The sequence below is a fragment of the Phalacrocorax carbo genome, chromosome Z (assembly GCF_963921805.1).
Source record: "Phalacrocorax carbo chromosome Z, bPhaCar2.1, whole genome shotgun sequence".
NCBI classification, from domain to species: Eukaryota; Metazoa; Chordata; class Aves; order Suliformes; family Phalacrocoracidae; genus Phalacrocorax; species Phalacrocorax carbo.
In genome coordinates, this window is record NC_087548.1 from 68,399,935 (window position 1) to 68,420,294 (window position 20,360).

General features: G+C 43.2%; 1 protein-coding gene across 2 annotated transcripts; it reads left to right on the plus strand.

Annotated features, from left to right (window-relative positions):
• Positions 1-449: 449 nt before the first annotated feature.
• On the plus strand, positions 450-20,245 carry GTF2H2 (general transcription factor IIH subunit 2). Of its 2 annotated transcripts, XM_064439233.1 has the most exons (15): positions 450-842; positions 934-1,011; positions 1,735-1,771; positions 2,400-2,486; positions 3,328-3,378; positions 3,838-3,892; positions 5,104-5,209; positions 6,218-6,308; positions 6,471-6,558; positions 7,119-7,226; positions 8,431-8,494; positions 9,373-9,476; positions 19,071-19,173; positions 19,471-19,510; positions 19,939-20,245. In XM_064439233.1, the coding sequence occupies exons 1-15, from the start codon at positions 787-789 to the stop codon at positions 20,056-20,058; spliced, it is 1,188 nt and encodes a 395-aa protein (XP_064295303.1). In that variant the 5' UTR covers positions 450-786; the 3' UTR covers positions 20,059-20,245. The 2 variants fall into 2 exon arrangements, with proteins under 2 accessions (XP_064295303.1, XP_064295304.1); XM_064439234.1 differs by lacking the exons at positions 450-842; positions 934-1,011; positions 1,735-1,771 and adding an exon at positions 1,937-1,995.
• Positions 20,246-20,360: the final 115 nt, after the last annotated feature.

The following is a 20,360-nucleotide window of genomic DNA, read 5'->3' on the forward strand; positions in this document are numbered from 1 at the left end:
ACCAATGACGGTAATCATGCATTAAAATTCAGTGCCATGGTATATGTAAATAACGGTCTTTTTCTAGGCTCCTGCATTCTTCTGTTAATTACTGAAATGCCTTCAGTTAATTACAGAAACGCCAGGTAAGCCCAGGGAGTGCCTTGATCCTGCTACCTGGTGCCCGAGAGGTGGGCGAGGGGCCGTTAGAGCTGACAGGAACTTACCGCCGGCTCCATGCCCACACTATGGCGTATCCGCGACGCCACCACCCTTTTAATAATTTAATTGGAGTATTTTGATATTGTGAAAAACACCCTGTATTTAACTGTGGCGGCCGCAACATTTTCCTCAGTTAGAGGTGCCGAGGGCTGCCGCCGGCCGTGGCCGCTGAGAGGCCGGACAGCCTCGCTCCCGCCTCCTCCGAGGGCCCAGCGGTGGGGCGGCGTTCTGGAGCTCGGGGCAAGCTATTACCGGTGGCGGCCACCGGCTCTAGCCTCGCCCTCTCCGGAGCGGGGACAGCAGTCCCCGGGCTGGCGGGCGAGTGCCGCCACCCCTCCCCGGAACGGTCGCTGCGCCGCCCGGGCGGCAGCCGGGAGGGGTTGGCGGCGCACCGAGGCGGAAGCAGGTGGCCGCGTTTCCGTGCGGGCGCGGTGCGGCGGCTGGGCCTGGCGGCCGGCGCGGGTTCCGTTCCCCGCAGCTCTCCAGGTGCGCGGGCGCTAGCCCGGGCCGGTCCCCCCTCACAGGCCCCGCGCCCGCACCCTCACGGGGCTGCCCTTGCCCTTGCCCTTGCCCTTGCCCGTGGCGATGGATGACGAACCCGAACGGACCAAGCGCTGGGAAGGAGGCTACGAAAGGACATGGTGGGCTCGCCTTTCTCCAGCCTCGACTTCTCGTTGGTGACAGACGAGGGAAAAACCTCCCTTCTGCTCAATAACCATCTGTTTTGCGTAGGGAAATTCTTAAAGAAGATGAATCCGGATCGCTGAAAGCGACCATCGAGGACATTCTCTTCAAGGCGAAGAGGAAAAGGTATTATGTGTTGCCACGAGCCTGCTAATAACGCTGGTTTGGTCAGTTATAAGGACTTAATCACTCTGAGACTGGGTTCACTAGGTTGGGTAAGCACATCGGCACTCCTGCAGCGTCTTTTTGTGTCCTTACCCCTGCAGATGTCCGGTTGTGTTCTTCTTGTCTGCTGCTTATTAATTGTGCCAGGAAAAAAAGAGTAAAATTTGGTTTTATCTTTAATCTTAAGCCTGAACATATATAAGCTAGATACCCCAGATGTGCACTAACCGAAGAGGTGAGGTCTTTGATCGGATGAAACATGGTGCAAAGCACTGCACTTGCAATTTGCGCTGCCTAGAGAAAATCCTGCAGTATATTTTTTAAAGTACAAACGTCTCAAGCTGGGTTTTGGTGTCATGGCACCAAATCTGTGTTTCAAACAGTCAGAAGAATTGCTAGATAATATATAGGCTTGTTTCATTTCAGATCATGTTAAAATTTTCAAATTTGGGTAAAACTTAAAAGTTCCGTTAAACCTGGTAGTAAGAAATAGTTTTTGTTTGTTTGTTTTCTGAGAGGCATGAAATCTGCAACTGAATGTTTGTTTTCCAGTGTAAATAAGTGTCTGTGGCTTGTTATTGCATCATATTTGCCAGAAGTCTAGTACCGGACTTGTTCCAGACTTTTGTTTTGGGAACCATTCATTCATTTGCATCTCACTTAAATCCTTTTGTATTTTATTAGACTCTATGAACACCATGGACAAGTTCGACTTGGAATGGTATGCTAATGTCTTCATCCTTGTCTGTCCTGAGTCCGAAACTACTTGGACAGGGGTGGTATGCCTAATCTGAAATACGCTTTTGCTGGCTTAATGTACTTGAGACAAAAGCTTGTGTTTTCCACCAAACTTTATTTTTCTAAAACATTCTTTGTCCGTTGGCAGTGTGGGCGGGGAAGCATGAGCATTCAGAGGTGGAGGTTTGGCATGTTCCCTGTATCAGGGTGAGTTTTGCAACAGCAGTCAAACCACATGTGCTTGCAGAGTCAATTTTTCTTCCTGTGAAAAACAGGCATAATTTAAATGAGTTGTAAATAACAGCATTACTTGATACAATGCTGAGCTCTTCTCATGAAGAGGTGAAGGTGCAAACTATGCATATTTTGTAGCTTATTGTGAGAGGAAAAGAACAGTGTGCATTTTTCAAGATAGTACTTAGTTTTTTAATTTTGAAGGAATAATGATAAAAATGCATTAATTTTTCTGTTGCTGTTGATTGCATAGCTCAGGGTACCAAATTTTCCCTGTTTGAGGGAGGAAGTAGTTGCTTTTTCAAGTAAACAGAATACTGAACACTTCATTTAAATACCTCCTGTCTGAGTAATTATCACTTATGGTGAAAATGCAGATGCGTCACCTTTACGTGGTTGTTGATGGGTCAAGAACTATGGAGGACCAAGATTTAAAACCGAACAGACTTACTTGCACTTTGAAGGTATTTCTGTACTCAAAAGTTTTCTCTTATTAATCCACTGTTTCTCTGTGAACTTCTTCCATTTTGCATTTAAAAAAATGGCAGTCTCCTGTGACTAGATTACGTGCATAGCTTCATCTCTTCTCTCATCTGTACCTTTTTTCCTTGTTTCTGTTGCTAGTCTGTAATTTTCCTGGTTTTTGAATAGTAAAGTCTGTGTGACATTAGTTTGCCTTGTACGAGTACTTCTGTATAGTAACAACATTTTGTAAGGACATTTTTGTGGAAAGGCACATTATGAAAAGTATGTGGAAATTAAGCTGAAGCCTTTCGTGTAATAAGGGGTGGCAGAAGAGCAAACATGCTTTCATTACACATCTAGAATTTGTTTTTTCTTACAGTTGTGTTTTGATGAATTCTGGTTTGAATGGACGCTAGACAGGAGTTCAGTTGGTTTGCTGCTTCAGACTTTGGAGGGCTTTAACTGTATATGTTGTACTCTACGATCTTCTCTAACAACACTAAGCATTGAAATCCTGGGTTTTGATGATTTTTCACAGATCAGTGCTTTTTGGTGTATTGTAAACCTCTGTTTGAACCAACGGTAGTCTAGAACTTTAACATACGAAGCTAATAAAATAAGTGGTGGCTAGTTTCTGAAATATACATTGCATCGGTAACATGGAAGGAGGGAGGAGGATGGAAGGGGCAGGGTGAAAGGAGGATGGAAAAGAAGAGATCATTCTCCCCATTTCTTTTTCCAACTTTTTTTTTTTTAATAATACTGGATGTTTTGCAAGTACCACCTACTTAAATACATGTGAATAAAGCTGTTTTTAACGGTCTTAACTTTTCTTTATAGTTATTGGAATATTTTGTTGAAGAGTACTTTGACCAAAATCCTATTAGTCAGGTATGTAAAACCATGCAAGAAACAAGTAACTGAAAACTATTTTAAAAGTTAGTTTTAGTTTTAACACTATCTAGTAAACTGTTCTCAGTTCATGGGTTCCTTCCCATTCCTTCCTCATCAGTCTGGTGAAATTCTTCTTTCTCCTTGAACTAATGAAAATAAGAACCTTTCTGTTCCCTTTTTCCTAAACATAAATTCTGCTGCAAAAGTTGTGATTATATTTCTTTTCAGACATTTAGAATTTTAGATTTCTTTCTGTACCTTGTGGCAAAAGTACTGAAGTACAGGAATATATGTTAACTGATGCATAGTGTTGTGCTGTTGTTGTTAGAAGAAAACTTCTATAGTTGAGTAATTCTGATCCATAAAGAAGTATATAGCAAAAATGTAAATCAACTTATTTTTAAACTTGATAAGAAAAGTTTTGCCTTTTTTCTTTTTTTTTTTTTCCTTTTCCAGCTTGGCTTAATTGTAACCAAGAGTAAGAGAGCTGAAAAAATGACAGAACTTTCAGGTAGGGAGGTGTTTTTTTTTTTTTAATTGGAGATGTTTTAATATCTCACATTGATGTTATAAGGTCTACCTAGATGACTGCTGAAAGTGAAGTCGTCTTAACATAATATTTTTAATTTGAAGGAGAAGTTATTGCAAGTTATCTGAAACCATAGTCTTTTTTTTGATGTAGAATTGTCATCGCATGCTTGTTTGTGATCATGTCTTATCCATATTACAATTAAAATGTTTTGTTCTCCCTGTAGTTAACTTCTCACGCTGTTTGTTTTGTGTTTCATGACATCTGTGTGTTCTGTGAGATCTGATCAGATGTTAAGAAGTTAATTTGGTTCTTGCCTCCTGTCACTAGGAATCCCTGTGGCTTCAGAGACGAAGTCTTAGTTTTTTTCTCTTTATTCACTTGTAAAACTGGAGCAACTTTATTGAGGAATTTGAGGATCAGTCAATCCTTGAACAGTACTTTGAGGATAATAGAGGAAACTAAACTCTGTTTCTGCTGAAACACTTTGTAAAACATTTCACACTCATCCTATGAGGAAAGGCTGAGAGACCTGGGTTTGTTCAGCCTGGAGGAGACAAGACTGAGGGGGGATTTCATCAGTACTTATCAATATCTAAAGGGGAGGTGTCAGGACAGTGAGACTGGACTCTTTTTAATAGTGCCCAATGACAGGACAAGGGGCAATGGGCACAAGTTGGAACACGGGAAGTTCCAACTAAACATGAGAAAAAACTTCTTTCCTGTGCGGGTGCCAGAGCAGTGGCACGGGCTGCCCAGGGAGGGTGTGGAGTCCCTTCCCTGGAGACATTCAAACCCCGCCTGGATGCGTTCCTGTGCCCCCTGCTCTGGGTGTGGCTGCTCAAGCAGGGGGGTTGGACGAGATGATCTCCAGAGGTCTCTTCCAACCCCTGCCATTCTGTGACTCTGTTAAGTGCTTAATGATATGCAACAGTGATTTTATTCTTTTTGACCTCTTAAAGTTTCTAACAATTGAGTTCTTGTTCTTGAGGTCTTGAGGTCTTCCTGTTAATATAATGTTTTATTGTTTTCTACATTCTGATCAAGAGGTCAATTTCTAAGGAGAAAGATAGAGTTACAAGTCACAGTTTGAAAACTGTTGTAGTACAAGGTACACTTCATTAAACACATAGTTTAAATATTTGAATCCTTTTAACTTGTTATTTCAGGTGAATTGTTTTTTTCACTTACAGGTAACTCAAAAAAGCACATAACTGCTCTGAAGAAAGCAGTGGATATGAACTGCAGTGGAGAGCCATCTCTATACAATTCTCTGAATTTGGCCATGCAGACTTTAAAGTTAGTATATACATGGAGGGTTTTTTTCCCTATGTTTTCCATAATCAGTATAATGCTGATCGTGAATTTTTGGAGGGGCAAAGATAGTATTTTTTTTTTACAAGTAGCATCTTGCATCACCCTGACCTGAGTCTTTAAAAGACAGCTTTATGTCCTCTTACAATACTGTTACAAACTGTTAAGAAGCTAAATATGCTAGTAGTGCAGAAATTAATTTTTTAACACAAGATGCTTCTATTTACGGTGGGCTGCATATAAAAAGCAACAATACTTTAAAATGAAGTAGGTGATTTTATGTCATGTATGAATATGGTGGTGAAAGACCCTGCAATGACTTTTTCCTAGAGGGCTAAGGTATGTGAGAGGGCAGAGTTAGAGCTTAATAATAAGAGAACAGGAAAAGAAACAGCATTGAATCACAATAATCTAGCAGGAGTTTCAGCACACTTTAGAAAGGTAAATTTTCAGGTAGGATAGATTTAAAAAGATTTTTTGCTACGTGAGGTATTGAGATGGGGTAGGCATTTGTGGAAGAGTGTTTTAACAAATAATTATAGCTAGAATCACTGACAGAATAAAGTTAGTAGTCAGTGTCATAAAAATATTTGAATGGGTAGTTTGAAGAGAGTTTACCATTAAGAACTAAAAGACAGTTGTTAATGGATTTACACCTATAAACTGATTAGAGGTTTTTATCTTAAGAAGCAGTGTTGCTAGTTTGAAGGTGAATTTAACCTGTGAGAGTATGGATAACATACAGGCATAACTTAAGCTTTAGAGCAAACAATCAGATCACTACACAGTCAAATACTGTATTTTAGATACTGAGAAGGTTTGACTTTTGGAAAGTTAAATTCTGGTGCTCAGAGAAGGATCTTACCAGTCTTATAATTTGTAGGGGACTTCATATTATGTTGTCTTCTGACTTTAGTACGTTGAAGTCCTTGGAAACTTTGGCATACAAGTAGCTTAGTGTACACAAGTAAATTAACTATATACTTTCTTTAGGCACATGCCAGGACATACAAGCAGAGAGGTTTTGATAGTCTTCAGCAGTCTGACGACATGTGATCCAGCCAACATCTATGATCTAATTAAGGTACAGAAGTGAAGTTTGACTACTACGTTGAACACCCAAGCTATTAGACTAAAAAGACAGTTGCAGTGTCATCACCGATTAACTTTATTTAAAACTTTGAACCTTTTTATTGTTTTCTGTTCTGCATATGAATTTAAGTATGCTTTCTTTTTCCATTTGAAGTGTTTAAAAGCAGTTAAGATCAGAGTATCTGTCATTGGCCTAAGTGCTGAAGTTCGAGTTTGTACAGTACTTGCCCGAGAAACTGGTGGTATGTATCTAAAGTTCAGTAGTTATACTACTAATACAAGTATAAAATCAAATTTAAGAAACTAATTTGTCATATATTCATTAATGCATTTTAATATTTAAGAATGAATATTCTGTTGTGCTGGCAGAAAATTTAAGGGTTTCCCAAACTACAAAATACACAGTATTTACTGAAATGACTGTCAGCTAGTAGCTGCATCTCTCAAGAGAAGAAATACATATGCTTTAAAACATAGTGTTCCATATATAAAGCTACGTGATGTGGAACTTGCTAATGTAACAAGTTAGTATGAATTACTACAGTGGTAACTTTTACGATATTACTACAATTACGACAAAGTAATGTTGGAGAAAAAGCTATGGGCCGTCATATCTAATTAAACATTCTGGTGTTATTAACTTTAAAACTTGTCATTTTCAGTAGCATTAACAGGACTGTTTTTAGGAACAGAGTTGGCTAAATTATTTTTTTACTTAAGTTGTTTTCTGTCCCTTGGAGAATATGTTTATATTCTTATATGCTCATAATCTGAGATTAAGGCATTTCTTTCTTTGTGACAGGAACATACCACATTATTTTAGATGAAAGTCATTATAAGGAACTCCTGATGCATCATGTTAGTCCTCCACCTGCCAGTTCAAGTTCTGAGTGTTCCCTTATTCGAATGGGTAGGATATGGTTTTGTTAAAGTCCTAGCACAAGATATGCAAATCTTGTCTTTTTCTTTCTTTGCAACTTCTGTGTTACAGCCGTAGACATAGCTAGAAGTATAATAAAGACATTGCACAATTGGTTTTTTATTTTAACTTTTATTTTACTAACTAGATACCAATTTTTTTGACGTTGTTCGTGCAAGGTAGCTTTTAAATAAAGAATTAAAACAAATAAGGCAATTTACTCAACTGCAGTTGGAAACAGTAAAGTGGAGTGATATTGCTTGTACAGTAATTGGTATAAATGTAATACTTGGAAATTAAGGATGGAAAATATTTTGTTTCTCCCTGTGGTTTGGTTTGGTTTTTTTTTTTTTCCTGCAGAAGGCAACTATTATAAGCTTAATTGACTGTAAGAGCCATCTGTTTGGCCACGTAGTACATATTTGTTAGGAGTACTGTTGTGGTGTTCTTCTAACAAATGGATTAGGTACCCTTTCTTCTCCTGATGTATTTCTTGATAAATTTAAGCCTGGAGTTAAGCCAGAATAGGAACTTTAAAGCCATGAATTAGAGCACTGATTTCTCACTTCCATTCACCCATTTTTACAGATAAGAATTAATATATTTTTATGTGTAGATGTAAATACTGAAGAGATTTACTTGTTATAGGTAAAGCCTGAGCAGCAGTCAAAAATTAACTGCCCACTTGACATGAGCTGTGAAAAATAAGTGGTAGAAAGAATTATATCTGTTACAGCCTCTGTAGAATACTATAGTCTCATATGTCATATGCTGCACTTGGAAGGTGAATATATACTTGTGTCTGTATGTAAAAATATTTTCCCTTTAATTAGAAACCATTGTTCAAGCAAACATTCATGTAGTGCTCTTCCTGCTTTCCTGACATTGCACATAATTTTTGTAGCTGTTCTTCAAAAATGGGGTTCCTGTGAGCTTCAGTTAATATGAAGTCTATTAAAAGATTTTTTTCAGCTGGGAGAAATACAGTGAGTGATTTGTTGGTGGATGTAGGCAGACAGCTTTAGGAAGAGTTTGATGCCTAGTAAGTGTGTATTACTTGTCCTGTAATAGCAAACAAACAAAAAAAAGACATAGGTCTTAATGTTGAGAATAATCTTTGAACTTCTGCATTGAAGTAAGAAACAGAAAGATTACTTGTTTTAAAAGTGTTAATATGGGATGTTTTTCTCTTCAGGTTTTCCTCAGCATACGATTGCTTCTTTATCTGATCAAGATGCAAAGCCATCCTTTAGCATGGCGTAAGTAAATTTCATTAGAATTCAATGAGCTCATCAGAATTCAGTAATAATTAATCATATTTAGAAAATCTGTCAGTGAAGTTATTGCAAAATAACATGCAAAGAATAGTAAGTCGTGTCTTGTGACTTCTCTGTAGAAGTTTTACTTCCATTTGCACATTTAGTATGTGGCTGTAGTTACCTCTGTTAAATAAGCTTTAAAAATTTACATTTAAAATTTTTTCAAGGTAGTTAATGGCTTTTAGTAGTGTTTTATAGTGATTAGATCGCAAGGGTGCTACCGGGTATTAAAGTAATTACTACCAATTTTACTTGCATTTCTCAATTCAATTATTTCTATAACTATAAAGGTAATGATGAGGATGAAGATTATTATTATAAAGATTTTTTAAATCTATTTATTAGTGTGACTTTAAAGGGAAGTTTACAATAGATGCCACATTTGATTTGTGTACCAGTGCTCTTCTCAATGAGAGGAATCATGGCTTTCAGGGATGATGGGGAGTATGAATTTTCAGAAGGAACAGTGTCTGCTGTTTGAAAGAATAAGTACTAACGTGCATCTTAAAATCAATATAGAGCATGTGTGTGTGTAAGTAGAAAAACTAATGCTGTAACCTTTCATAACTTTAGTTTTTAAAGATATATTGGTTCCTCTGTCTGGGAAGGTTTGGTCTTCATTCTGTTTCTGTGGGAAGACGTGGTTACTAGTATCTCACCCTATCAATTTTTTTCTGACACTTCCATATATGTGGAACTGTTGCATGGAAGCTACCGAAACTCTTTAAACTATTTGTTGTGAGAACTGTATAGTATTTGTGGTTATATAGTATTATGGAGTTATTGCCTAGGTATTAAATCGTGTCTCTCTACTCTAGGCAATTGGAAAACAACAGCGAGCCGGGTCTGACACTGGGTGGATATTTCTGTCCCCAGTGCAGAGCCAAATACTGTGAACTTCCTGTGGAATGCAAAATCTGTGGTGAGTAGCAAGAAAAGGTGAACAGATTAATTGTGAGTTAGTAGTAAGAGAGCTAAGGAATGAAAAATTGTGCTAGTTTTGGCTGAGAAGGGGTTAATTCTCCTTACCGTGGGGGGTCGTCGACCTTCCCACTCTCTGCCACGTGGCGGGGGGCTGGGAGGGACAGGGCCACGGCGGGGGCAGCTGACCCCGACTGGCCGATGGCACGTTCATTCCGTACCACGTGACACCATGACCAGTATATTAAGGGGGGGCAGCTGGGGCTCGGGAGCGGTGCGGCATCGGGTCGGCGGGTGGCGAGCGGCTGCGTCGTGGGCGGTTTGTTTCAGCGATTCGTTCCCCTCCCCCCTCCCTTCCCCCCTCCCCCGGGGCTTTGCGCCTCTCGTTGTTCTCCTTTCCATTGGATTTTTGTTGTTGTTTCTTTTAATTTTAATTATTAAACTGTTTGTATCCCAACCCACGAGCGTTACCCTTCTGATTCTCTCCCCCATCTACCGGTGGGGCAGTGAGCGAGCGACTCCGTGGGGCTGAGCTGCCGCTAAACCACGACAGTCTTTTTGGCGCCCAACGTGGGGCTCAAGGGTTGGAGATAATAACAGCTGCTGGTCACAGCACCATGTTGTCCTTTTTGCAGTTGGTGTTAAAGATCGGTGTTGGTTTGTTGAGTCTGCTGTGTTCTGCTGTGATTAGTAACGTTCTGCCTATGAGATTTGTTACGCAAACACTGGTTTTCAGTTTTACCTGGTATTGGGTTTTTGCTGAAACCGTTACTGTACTTTGGCTACCACCTTGTTGAGGCAATTAGCAATGATACCTTCTCCTCTGAGAGACTTTATATGGAGGAAGTACAGAATGGTATCTTTGCAGTTTTTTTCTATGATGTCTGTGCCTTTGTTACAACAACCTTTTTGTATCTTGAACATCCTTGGGTGGTTAAGGTGCAGTTATTGTTAGTTTTTTGGCATGCTGTTTTGGTTTTGACTAAGCAACTTAAGAATATCACCCATAATCTGCCCCGAGGCTTGATAGTTACGAGTGGCAGGGCATGTGGGATAGCATGGGCAAATACCTAGGGCAGTGGGCACCCCCAGTGTTTTGGAGTTTCAACCCCGAACAAGTGCAGAATCCTGAAAAACTAGTAGAATATTTGGAGAAAGTATGTTGTTATGCTGGGCACTCTAGAGAGACACAGATCACTGCAATGTGCTGGGGTCTGGCCCATGTGTGCCGAGCCCTGCTCCACAGTATTCAGTGCTCCCAAGGGGAAGAGAATGTCTCTGGATTGAAATGCAAAGTGACTGGCACTGTGGTCACTCCAGCCCTGAGGACAGGCACTGCAGCCACTCAAACCCCCACGACAAGTACCGGAGCTAGCTCAGAAAATCTGTGCCAGTATCAGTGGCCCCCATACACAAGATGAAATATTGGAAGCGGACATCAACTCGTTTAGAACGGGATGATGAAGAACCAGGGCCATCGCGGGGAGAGGAGGAAGAAGTAATAAATGAAATAGAGACCACCCAATCCCTGTCCTTGAGTGAGTTGCGAGATACACTAAAAGATTTCAGCCGTCGTTCGGGTGAGCACATTGTGACCTGGCTGCTCCAATGCTGGGATAACGGGACCAGTAGCCTGGAACTAGAGGGAAAAGAAGCCAAACAACTGGGATCCCTTTCTGGGGAAGGGGGCATTGACAAAGCGATTGGAAAAAAACCACAAGCCCTCAGCCTCTGGAGGCGACTCCACTCCAGACAGGAGTCTGAAGGAAAGGTATCCCTTTAAAGAAGATGTTACATATCACCCAGGAAAATGGACAACCATGGAGAAAGGCATCCAGTATCTAAGGGAATTAGCTGTGTTTGAGGTGATTTATGGTGACCTGGACGATCAATGGTCATCCAAAGATCCAGATGAAGCCCAGCGCACACAACCTGTGTGGCGGAAGTTTGTACGGAGCGAACCATCCTCACATGCGAACTCACTGGCAGTAATGTCCTGGAAAGGGGATGAGGAACCAACGGTGGCAGAGGTGATTGATAGACTCTGGGATTATGAAAGAAATATCTCTTCCTCACTCATCTGCTGTGGAAAAACTATCCCGAGAGGTCCAGCAACTCAAAGATATGTCCATCTCCCCACCTCTACAGAGTAGTGTCTCAGCTCTTAGGAATAAGCGTCCTTTGGCTCAAAGGAGATGATACACACCACAGGCCACCCTATGGTTCTACCTGCGTTACCACAGAGAGGACATGAGGAGGTGGGATGGCAAGCCTACCTCGACCCTAGAGGTATGGGTACGTGAGCTGCAAGGAAGAACAATTGCTCAGGGAGGTTCTTCCAGGAAAGCTGCTGCTCCAGTTTCTAGTGAGCAGGTCCCCAGACAGAGGAGCAGAAGTGCAGATTTTATTTCTAAGCGTAAAAGAGGGGCTCCTGATTCACATTTACAGGAAGTGAGTTGCGAATGCCATGATCAGGACTAGAGGGGCCCTGCCTCCAGCCAGGTGGAGGAAAGGGATAACCGGGCTTACTGGACTGTGTGGATCCGATGGACTGGCACGTCCGACCCACAGGAGTATAAAGCCTTAGTGGACACCGGCGCACAGTGCACCTTAATGCCATCAAACTATATAGGGGCAGAACCCATCAGCATTGCTGGAGTGACAGGGGGATCCCAAGAGCTAACTGTGTTGGAGGCCGAAGTGAGCCTAACTGGGAATGAGAGGCAGAAGCACCCCATTGTGCCTGGCCCAGAGGCTCCCTGCATCCTTGGGATAGACTACCTCAGGAGACGGTATTTCAAAGACCCAAAAGGGTACAAGTGGGCTTTTGGTGTAGCTGCCTTGGAGACGGAGGAAATTAAACAGCTGTCTACCTTGCCTGGCCTCTAAGGACCCTTCTGTTGTGGGGTTGCTGAGGGTCAAAGAACAACAGGTGCCAATCGCCACCACAACAGTGCGCCTGTGGCAGTATTGCACCAACCGACACCCTCTGATCCCCATCCATGAGCTCATTCACCAACTGAAGAGCCAAGGAGTCATCAGTGAGACCCACTCACCCTTTAACAGTCCCATGTGGCCAGTGCGGAAGTCTAATGGAGAGTGGAGACTAACAGTAGACTATCGTGGCCTGAATGAAGTCACTCCACCGTTGAGTGCTGCTGTGCCAGATGTGCTAGAACTTCAATATGAACTGGAGTCAAAGGCAGCCAGGTGGTATGCCACAATTGATATCGCTAATGCATTCTCCTCAGTCCCTCTGGCAGCAGAGTGCAGGTCACAGTTTGCTTTCACATGGAGGGGCATCCAGTACACCTGGAATCGACTGCCCCAGGGATGGAAACACAGTCCTACCGTTTGCCATGGACTGATCCATACTGCACTGGAACAAGGTGGAGCTCCCGAACACCCGCAGTACATTGATGACGACATCGTGTGGGGCAGCACAGTGGAAGAAGTTTTTGAGAAAGGGAAGAAAATAGTCCAAATCCTTCTGAAAGCTGGTTTTGCCATAAAACAAAGTAAGGTGAAGGGACCCACACAAGAGATCCAGTTCTTATGAATCAAATGGCAAGATGGACGTTGTCAGATCCCAATGGATGTGATCAACAAAATAGCAGCCATGTCTCCACCAACTAGCAAAAAGGAAACACAAGCTTTCTTGGGCGTTGTGGGTTTTTGGAGAATGCATATTCCAAATTAGTGTCTGATCGTAAGCCCTCTGTATCAAGTGACCCGGAAGAAGAATGATTTCAAATGGGGGCCTGAGCAATGACAAGCCTTTGGACAGATTAAACAGGAGATAGTTCATGCAGTAGCCCTTAGGCCAGCCCTGGCAGGACAGGATGTAAAGAATGTGCTCTACATCGCAGCCAGGGAGAATGGCCCTACCTGGAGCCTCTGGCAGAAAGCGCATGGGGAGACCTGAGGTGGACCCCTAGGGTTTTGGAGTCAGGGATACAGAGGGTCCGAAGCCCGCTATACTCCAACTGAAGAAGAGATATTGGCAGCATATGAAGGGTTCGAGCTGCTTCAGAAGTGGTTGGTACTGAGGCACAGCTGCTCCTGGCACCCCGACTGCCAGTGCTGGGCTGGATGTTCAAAGGAAACACCCCCTCCACACACCATGCAACTGATGCTACGTGGAGTAAATGGGATGCACTGATCACCCAGCGGGCTCGAGTAGGAAACCCCAGTCACTCAGGAATCTTGGAAGTGATTATGGGCTGGCCGGTAGGCAAAGATTTTGGATTATCAGCAGAGGAGGAGGTGACACGTGCTGAAGAAGCCCCACTGTATAACAAACTGCCAGAAGATGAGAAGCAATACGCCCTGTTCACTGATGGGTCCTGTCGCCTTGTGGGAGAGCACCGGAGATGGAAAGCTGCTGTATGGAGTCCTACACGACAAGTAGCAGAAACTGCTGAAGGAGAAGGTGAATCGAGGCAGTTTGCAGAGGTAAAGGCCACCCAGCTGGCCTTAGACATCGCTGAACAGGAAAAGTGGCCAGTGCTCTATCTCTATACTGACTAATGGATGGTGGCAAATGCCCTGTGGGGCTGGTTACAGCAGTGGATGCAAAGCAACTGGCAGCGCAGAGGCAAACCCATCTGGGCTGCCACATTGTGGCAAGATATTGCTGCCCGGGTAGAGAACCTGGTTGTAAAGGTACGGCATGTGGATGCTCACGTCCCCAAGAGTCGGGCCACTGAAGAACATTGAAACAACCAGCAGGTAGATCAGGCTGCCAAGATTGAAGTGGCTGAGGTGGATCTGGACTGGCAGCATAAGGGTGAACTATTTCTAGCTCGGTGGGCCCATGACACCTCAGGCCATCAAGGGAGAGATGCAACATACAGATGGGCTCGTGATCGAGGGGTGGACTTGACCATGGATATTATTGCACAGGTTATCCACGAATGTGACACATGCGCTGCAATCAAGCAAGCGAAGCGGGTAAAGCCTCTGTGGTATGGGGGACGATGGCTGAAATACAAATATGGGGAGGCCTGGCAAATTGACTATATCACACTCCCAAAGACCCGCCAAGGCAAGCGCCATGTGCTTACAATGGTAGAAACAACGACTGGCTGGCTGGAAACATATCCTGTCCCCCACGCCACTGCCCGGAACACTATCCTGGGTCTTGAGAAACAAGTCCTGTGGCAACATGGCACCCCAGAGAGAATTGAGTCAGACAGTGGGGCTCATTTCCGAAATAGCCTCATAGACACCTGGGCCAAAGAGCATGGCATTGAGTGGGTGTATCACATCCCCTATCACGCACCAGCCTCTGGGAAAATTGAACGGTACAATGGACTGTTAAACACTACACTGAGAGCAATGGGGGGTGGGACATTCAAGCACTGGGATACACATTTAGCAAAAGCCACGTGGGTGGTCAACACGAGGGGATCTGCCAGGCGAGCTGGCCCTGCCCAGTCAGAAATCCTAGATACTGTGGAAGGGGCAAAACAGTCTGGGTTCTTCCTGCCTCAGGCAAAGGCAAACCTATTCGTGGGATTGCTTTTGCTCGAGGACCTGGGTGCACTTGGTGGGTGATGCAGGAGGATAAAGAAATCCGATGTGTGCCTCAAGGGGATTTGATTTTCGGTGAAAACAGCCAATGAACTGAATGGCACAATGTGAACTGCTATATAATACTGTGTGTCACCTCTGTGTTGTATCAATGATATAGTACTAGCCTCCCAACCAAGCAACGTGCAGCAGTGATGGAAAAATTACTAACTCGGTATGCAGAAATCCAATGCCACACACAGACACCACCTCTCCCACCCTGAAAGCCTGATAATGGCAGATGGAGCCCAGAGTCACGGACTGGGTGAACTCAATGGACATTTTTATGGACATTTTACAGGGAAGGTCCATAGACAAGGGAATGATGTCTGTGTATTATGTCAAAGGATGGGAAGGGGAGGGGTGGTGGTTGGTGAGGTTGTGTTGGATGGTACAGGACCTGGGCATGGTGTAAATGGTATGGAATAAGGGGTGGAGAATGTGCTGGTTTTGGCTGAGAAGGGGTTAATTCTCCTCACCAAGGGGGGTCGGCTGGGAGGGGCAGGGCCATGGTGGGGGCGGCTGACCCCGACTGGCCGATGGCACGTTCATTCCGTACCACGTGACACCATGACCAGTATATTAAGGGGGGGCAGCTGGGGCTCGGGAGCGGTGCGGCATCGGGTCGGCGGGTGGCGAGCGGCTGCGTCGTGGGCGGTTTGTTTCAGCGATTCGTTCCCCTCCCCCCTCCCTTCCCCCCTCCCCCGGGGCTTTGCGCCTCTCGTTGTTCTCCTTTCCATTGGATTTTTGTTGTTGTTTCTTTTAATTTTAATTATTAAACTGTTTGTATCCCAACCCACGAGCGTTACTCTTCTGATTCTCTCCCCCGTCTTCCGGTGGGGGAGTGAGCGAGCGACTCCGTGGGGCTGAGCTGCCGCTAGACCACGACACTGATTTATTTTCTTTGTCTTCGTCTGGAAAGAGCTGGCTTTTTCTGAATGTTATTGTGAATAACATGTATATTTGTAAATGTGAAAGTGATAAAACTTGTTTGTATGATAATGTGGTGACTCACAATTTTTTCATTATTTGTTCAAAAAAGAAGACCTGAAAATACATTTTATACATTGATTGTTTTAACCTCTTGTTTTTGGTGGACGGTAGAGTTCTACAGATCAAAATTCTTTTTTTTTTTTTTTTTTTTTAAGAACTTAACAGGTGTTTTTGAGCAATTAGTTGGGGACATTTCTTCAATAAGGCAACTCAAACACAGCTGTTACAAATGGGTGTAAAACATGTTTTACGGTTTAATGGTACAGCTCAAAACTAACAAGTCTATTACTGCCGTGTCTATGGTTGTGTGGTTTAAGTTTCACTTTCTTGTAGGAGTGTAAGGTTACTGAAAGGCAATGGATTTGCAAAGGTGTAATACCCAATTTTATGCAAACTATTCTTTGATGGTTGCAGTATTGAAGGCAATGATGCTGTTTTGATTCTGATGCTAGAATGAATTGCCAGAACTGCAAGTTATCTTCTCTCCTTGGCTAAGCTCCCAGAGGCAATATGGCGGGGGGAGAAGGGGAAGCATGGGTCCTTACCTGAACGTTGAAGAATGGAAACTGAGGCAAATGCAAGACACCCTTTGTCATTTTACAGTCTCTTTTCAAAGTGTGATTGTAATTTGAACTTGTGAGAATATAACATGCTCGAGGGATGATCCGGGTAACTGTAGGCCCATCAGCCTTACTTCAGTCCCCGGGAAAGTTGTGGAGCAAATCCTCCTGGGGACCATCACAAGTCAAATGAAGCACGTGATTGGGAAAAGCCAACATGGCTTCACTAAAGGCAGATCATGCTTGACTAACCTGGTGGCGTTCTATGACACAGTGACTTGCCTGGTTGACATGGGGCGGGTGGTGGACATTGTCTACCTGGACTTCTCCGAGGCCTTTGATACAGTCCCCCACAGTCTCCTCCTGGGGAAATTGATGCGTTATGGCCTAGACAAGTGGTCTGTGCAGTGGGTGGGGAACTGGCTGACAGGCTGCACCCAGAGGGTGGTGGTAAATAGCTCTTTCTCAAACTGGCAACCTGGTTACCCTTCTGATTCTTCTCCCCATCTACTGGTGGGGGAGTGAGTGAGCAACTGTGTGGGGCTGAGTTGCCGGGTAGACCATGAAAAAAATTCAACTATACTTAGGCATTAAAAGCCATCTCTGCTTTAAGAAGCCTGCATTCCTATGTCCTTGGATTTCAGCTTCATACAAGGGACTTCAAGGACTATACCTGTAACAGTAAAGCTGTATATATTCCGCAGTGTATTATAAACTAAAAGCCTAAAAGCCAAGCGGAGAAGAAGGGTGATTCACATACAAATGGTAATAATCTCCTCAATAATCATGATTTAACAGGCCCACCAATGTTTCAGGCTCCTCAGTGCCAAGGCCATGATGACAAAGAATGCTTTGTAGTAAAAGAACAGAAGTAGCACCACACCTCTGGGAGGATGGATGAAAGGTTTCAAAGTTGAACCCAAGGGCAGTCTACAAAGGGACACCTGAAAGGCTATAGATTTGTAAATGGAGACCTTCAGTCTTCCAGATGTTAACGGACAGTACAACCAATGGTGCCTCCGCCCCCATAAGGAGGGAGGGAGGATTAGCTTTTTTAATATTATTAATATGGTGTGAGTGACAGTTGTCTTCCTGTTAACTTCTACAGGCATATGACTAAAACATGTTAGGTATTATCAAGATGCATGTATTTGGCAAGAGGATGAAATAACTCTAGTTTGGGTCACCTTGTCCTGGTTTCATATCAAGGTCTTCCCATCAGCATGAGTTTTGTTTCAACAAGGTAATAGTGTAACTGGAGAAGTCTTCAGTTTATCAGCAACAGATTCTCCACAGCTGCAGCTGGCAGCAGAACAAGACCTTAGAAGTTTGTACTTCGTGGGAGTGAGAGATGAAGTTTGTGCCAGCCCATGCCCCAGCTGACACTAGCCTGTTGTCATGATTTAACCCCAGCTGGCAACCAAGGCCCCACCCAGCTGCTTGCTCACTGTCCCTGCGGGGATGGGGAGAGAATCTGAAGGGTAAAAGTGAGAAAACTTGTGGGTTGAGATAAAGACAGTTTAAGAGGTAAAGCAAAGGTCACATGCACAAGCAAAGCAAAACAGGAATTCATTCGCTCCTTCCCACGGGCAGGCAGGTGTTCAGCATCTCCAGGAAAGCAGGGCTCCATCACACGTAATGGTGACTTGGGAAGACAGATGGCATCACTCCAAATGTCCCCCCCCTTCCTCCTTCCCCCAGCTTTATATACTGAGCACGACATCATATGGTGTGGGATATCCCTGTGGCCAGCTGGGGTCAGCTGTCTCAGCCGGGTCCTCTCCCAGCTTCTTGTGCGCCCCCAGCCCACTCACTGGTGGGGTGAGGAGCAGAAAAGGCCTTGACTCTGTGTGCGCGCTGCTCAGTGGTAACTAAAACATCCCTGCATTATCAGCACTGTCTCCAGCACTAGTCCAAACCACAGCACCATACTGGCTACTGTGACGAAAATTGACTCCATCTCAGCCAAAACCAGCAGAGCTATGTTAGCTGAAACAGGACTGTGGTGTGTCTTTGGCAGTATTGTAGCAGGCTACGGTAGAGCTTTGTAGTTGGGTGACATTTTAACTGGTGATGTGAAGCATCAGAACTGTTGTCACCAAAGAGAAGTTGTGCATTTAGATTTAATCAGAAGACACTTGTAGGGTTGCGTTTTGTTTATGGCATGAGGATAAAATCTGTCTACCTTTACAACTGTGCATTGTAAATGTACTTCTGAAGACTTGAGTTGAACTTTTTAATTAGAAATTTGGACAATTTTCTTGTTCTTTATATTTGGATTTAATTCTGGAAAGGATTACAGGTTTGGATTATGGAAGCTAATGAATAAATAATTTCATGGTTTTTTAGTCTTAAAAGCTCTGAACCACTGATTAATTAAAACCTTTTTTCTTTTTGCTTTATTTAATACAGAAAAGCTTCTCGGTAGGTCTTATCTTGTAATAATTTTGATATCTCTTCATTTCCAGGTCTTACGTTAGTGTCTGCACCTCACCTGGCTCGGTCTTACCATCACTTGTTTCCTTTGGATGCCTTTCAGGAAGTTACCCTGGAACAATATCAGGGGGAACGGTATGCAAATCATATTTGTGATATTGAGCGTACATGTGGACCTTGTAGTTTTTTTGTTATGGAAGTAAGAATAGCTGGCAGCAGCTTCTTTGCTGCTGGAGGTGCTGCTGAATGTTTGGTCATTTTGGGGCACCTCTGGCATTAAGAAATATTTATAGTTCCCGTTAACAGTTATCCTGTGTGTTCAGTTGAATAGCTGAAATTTCCATAAATTGTTACCATGTATGAGATTATTTTTAAACACCATTTTACACAGTCTTGACCTTTTCAGTTAAAATACACAATTTTTTCTCTTAGGTATTGTCAAGGCTGCCAGGGAGAAATGAAAGATCAAAATGTAAGTATGTTGAACTGCATTGGAATTTGCATTGAGGGGTGCCAGAAGTAGAGATGATCCTCTAGTCTAGTCTTCTAAAGACCATAAGAATATTAGTGGAAGTTTATCCTGTGGTTAACTAGAGTTCTCTGTTATAAAGCCACACATTTTAGACTGCAAAGTCTATCAAAGTGTGGGAAGGTATTTCCTGGAGGGCTGCATAAATCAGCTGCTTCTCTTAGCCATTTGGAAACATCTACAATGACTTGAGCTTAGCCCTTTGGTCATATTTGCTGTGAGAAACCTTAATTCAGTTGGGGTTCTGTGGTGTTATCAGTAGTATAGTCTATTTACACCGTCCTGGTGATGCAACTGTTGCTCTGCTATAGTGCTATGATGGTGATATTTTTTTTTCTAATTTGACATATTTTTCTATCTTTTCCACACAGGTTTACATATGCAAAGTGTGTCAGAATGCATTTTGCATGGAATGTGATTTGTTTGTTCATGATTCTCTGCACTGCTGTCCAGGCTGTATTCATGAGCACCCTGCTCCCATGTCTGTATGATGTAATCTCTTTTTCGAAATTGTCCTATCTGTGCCATTCTTGCATAAATCTATTACGTTTATTCAGCCATGGCTTTTACTGAGGCACCTCAAGACAAGAAGGACCTAGATAATTAAAGAAGGATGAACACTGGCTGGAAGCAAACTTCCAATTTTTACCTAATGTATTAAAGAATTTTTTATTAATATATTCTTGAATTATCTATATCTGATTGTGCTGGTTTTAGCTGAGAAGGGGTTAATTCTCCTTACTATGGGGGGGAGATTGGCTCTCTTTCCAGCTTCTGCTGTGCCGCGTGATGG

What these genes read in the sequence shown, in the direction of transcription:
- GTF2H2 (XM_064439233.1), top strand. Translation starts at nt 787, where the DNA reads ATGGATGACGAACCCGAACGGACCAAGCGCTGGGAAGGAGGCTACGAA. An exon ending in GACAAGTTCGACTTGGAATG is followed by an intron (nt 1,772 to 2,399) that starts GTATGCTAATGT and finishes GTGAAAATGCAG; the next exon opens with ATGCGTCACCTTTACGTGGT. An exon ending in ACCAAAATCCTATTAGTCAG is followed by an intron (nt 3,379 to 3,837) that starts GTATGTAAAACC and finishes TTCCTTTTCCAG; the next exon opens with CTTGGCTTAATTGTAACCAA.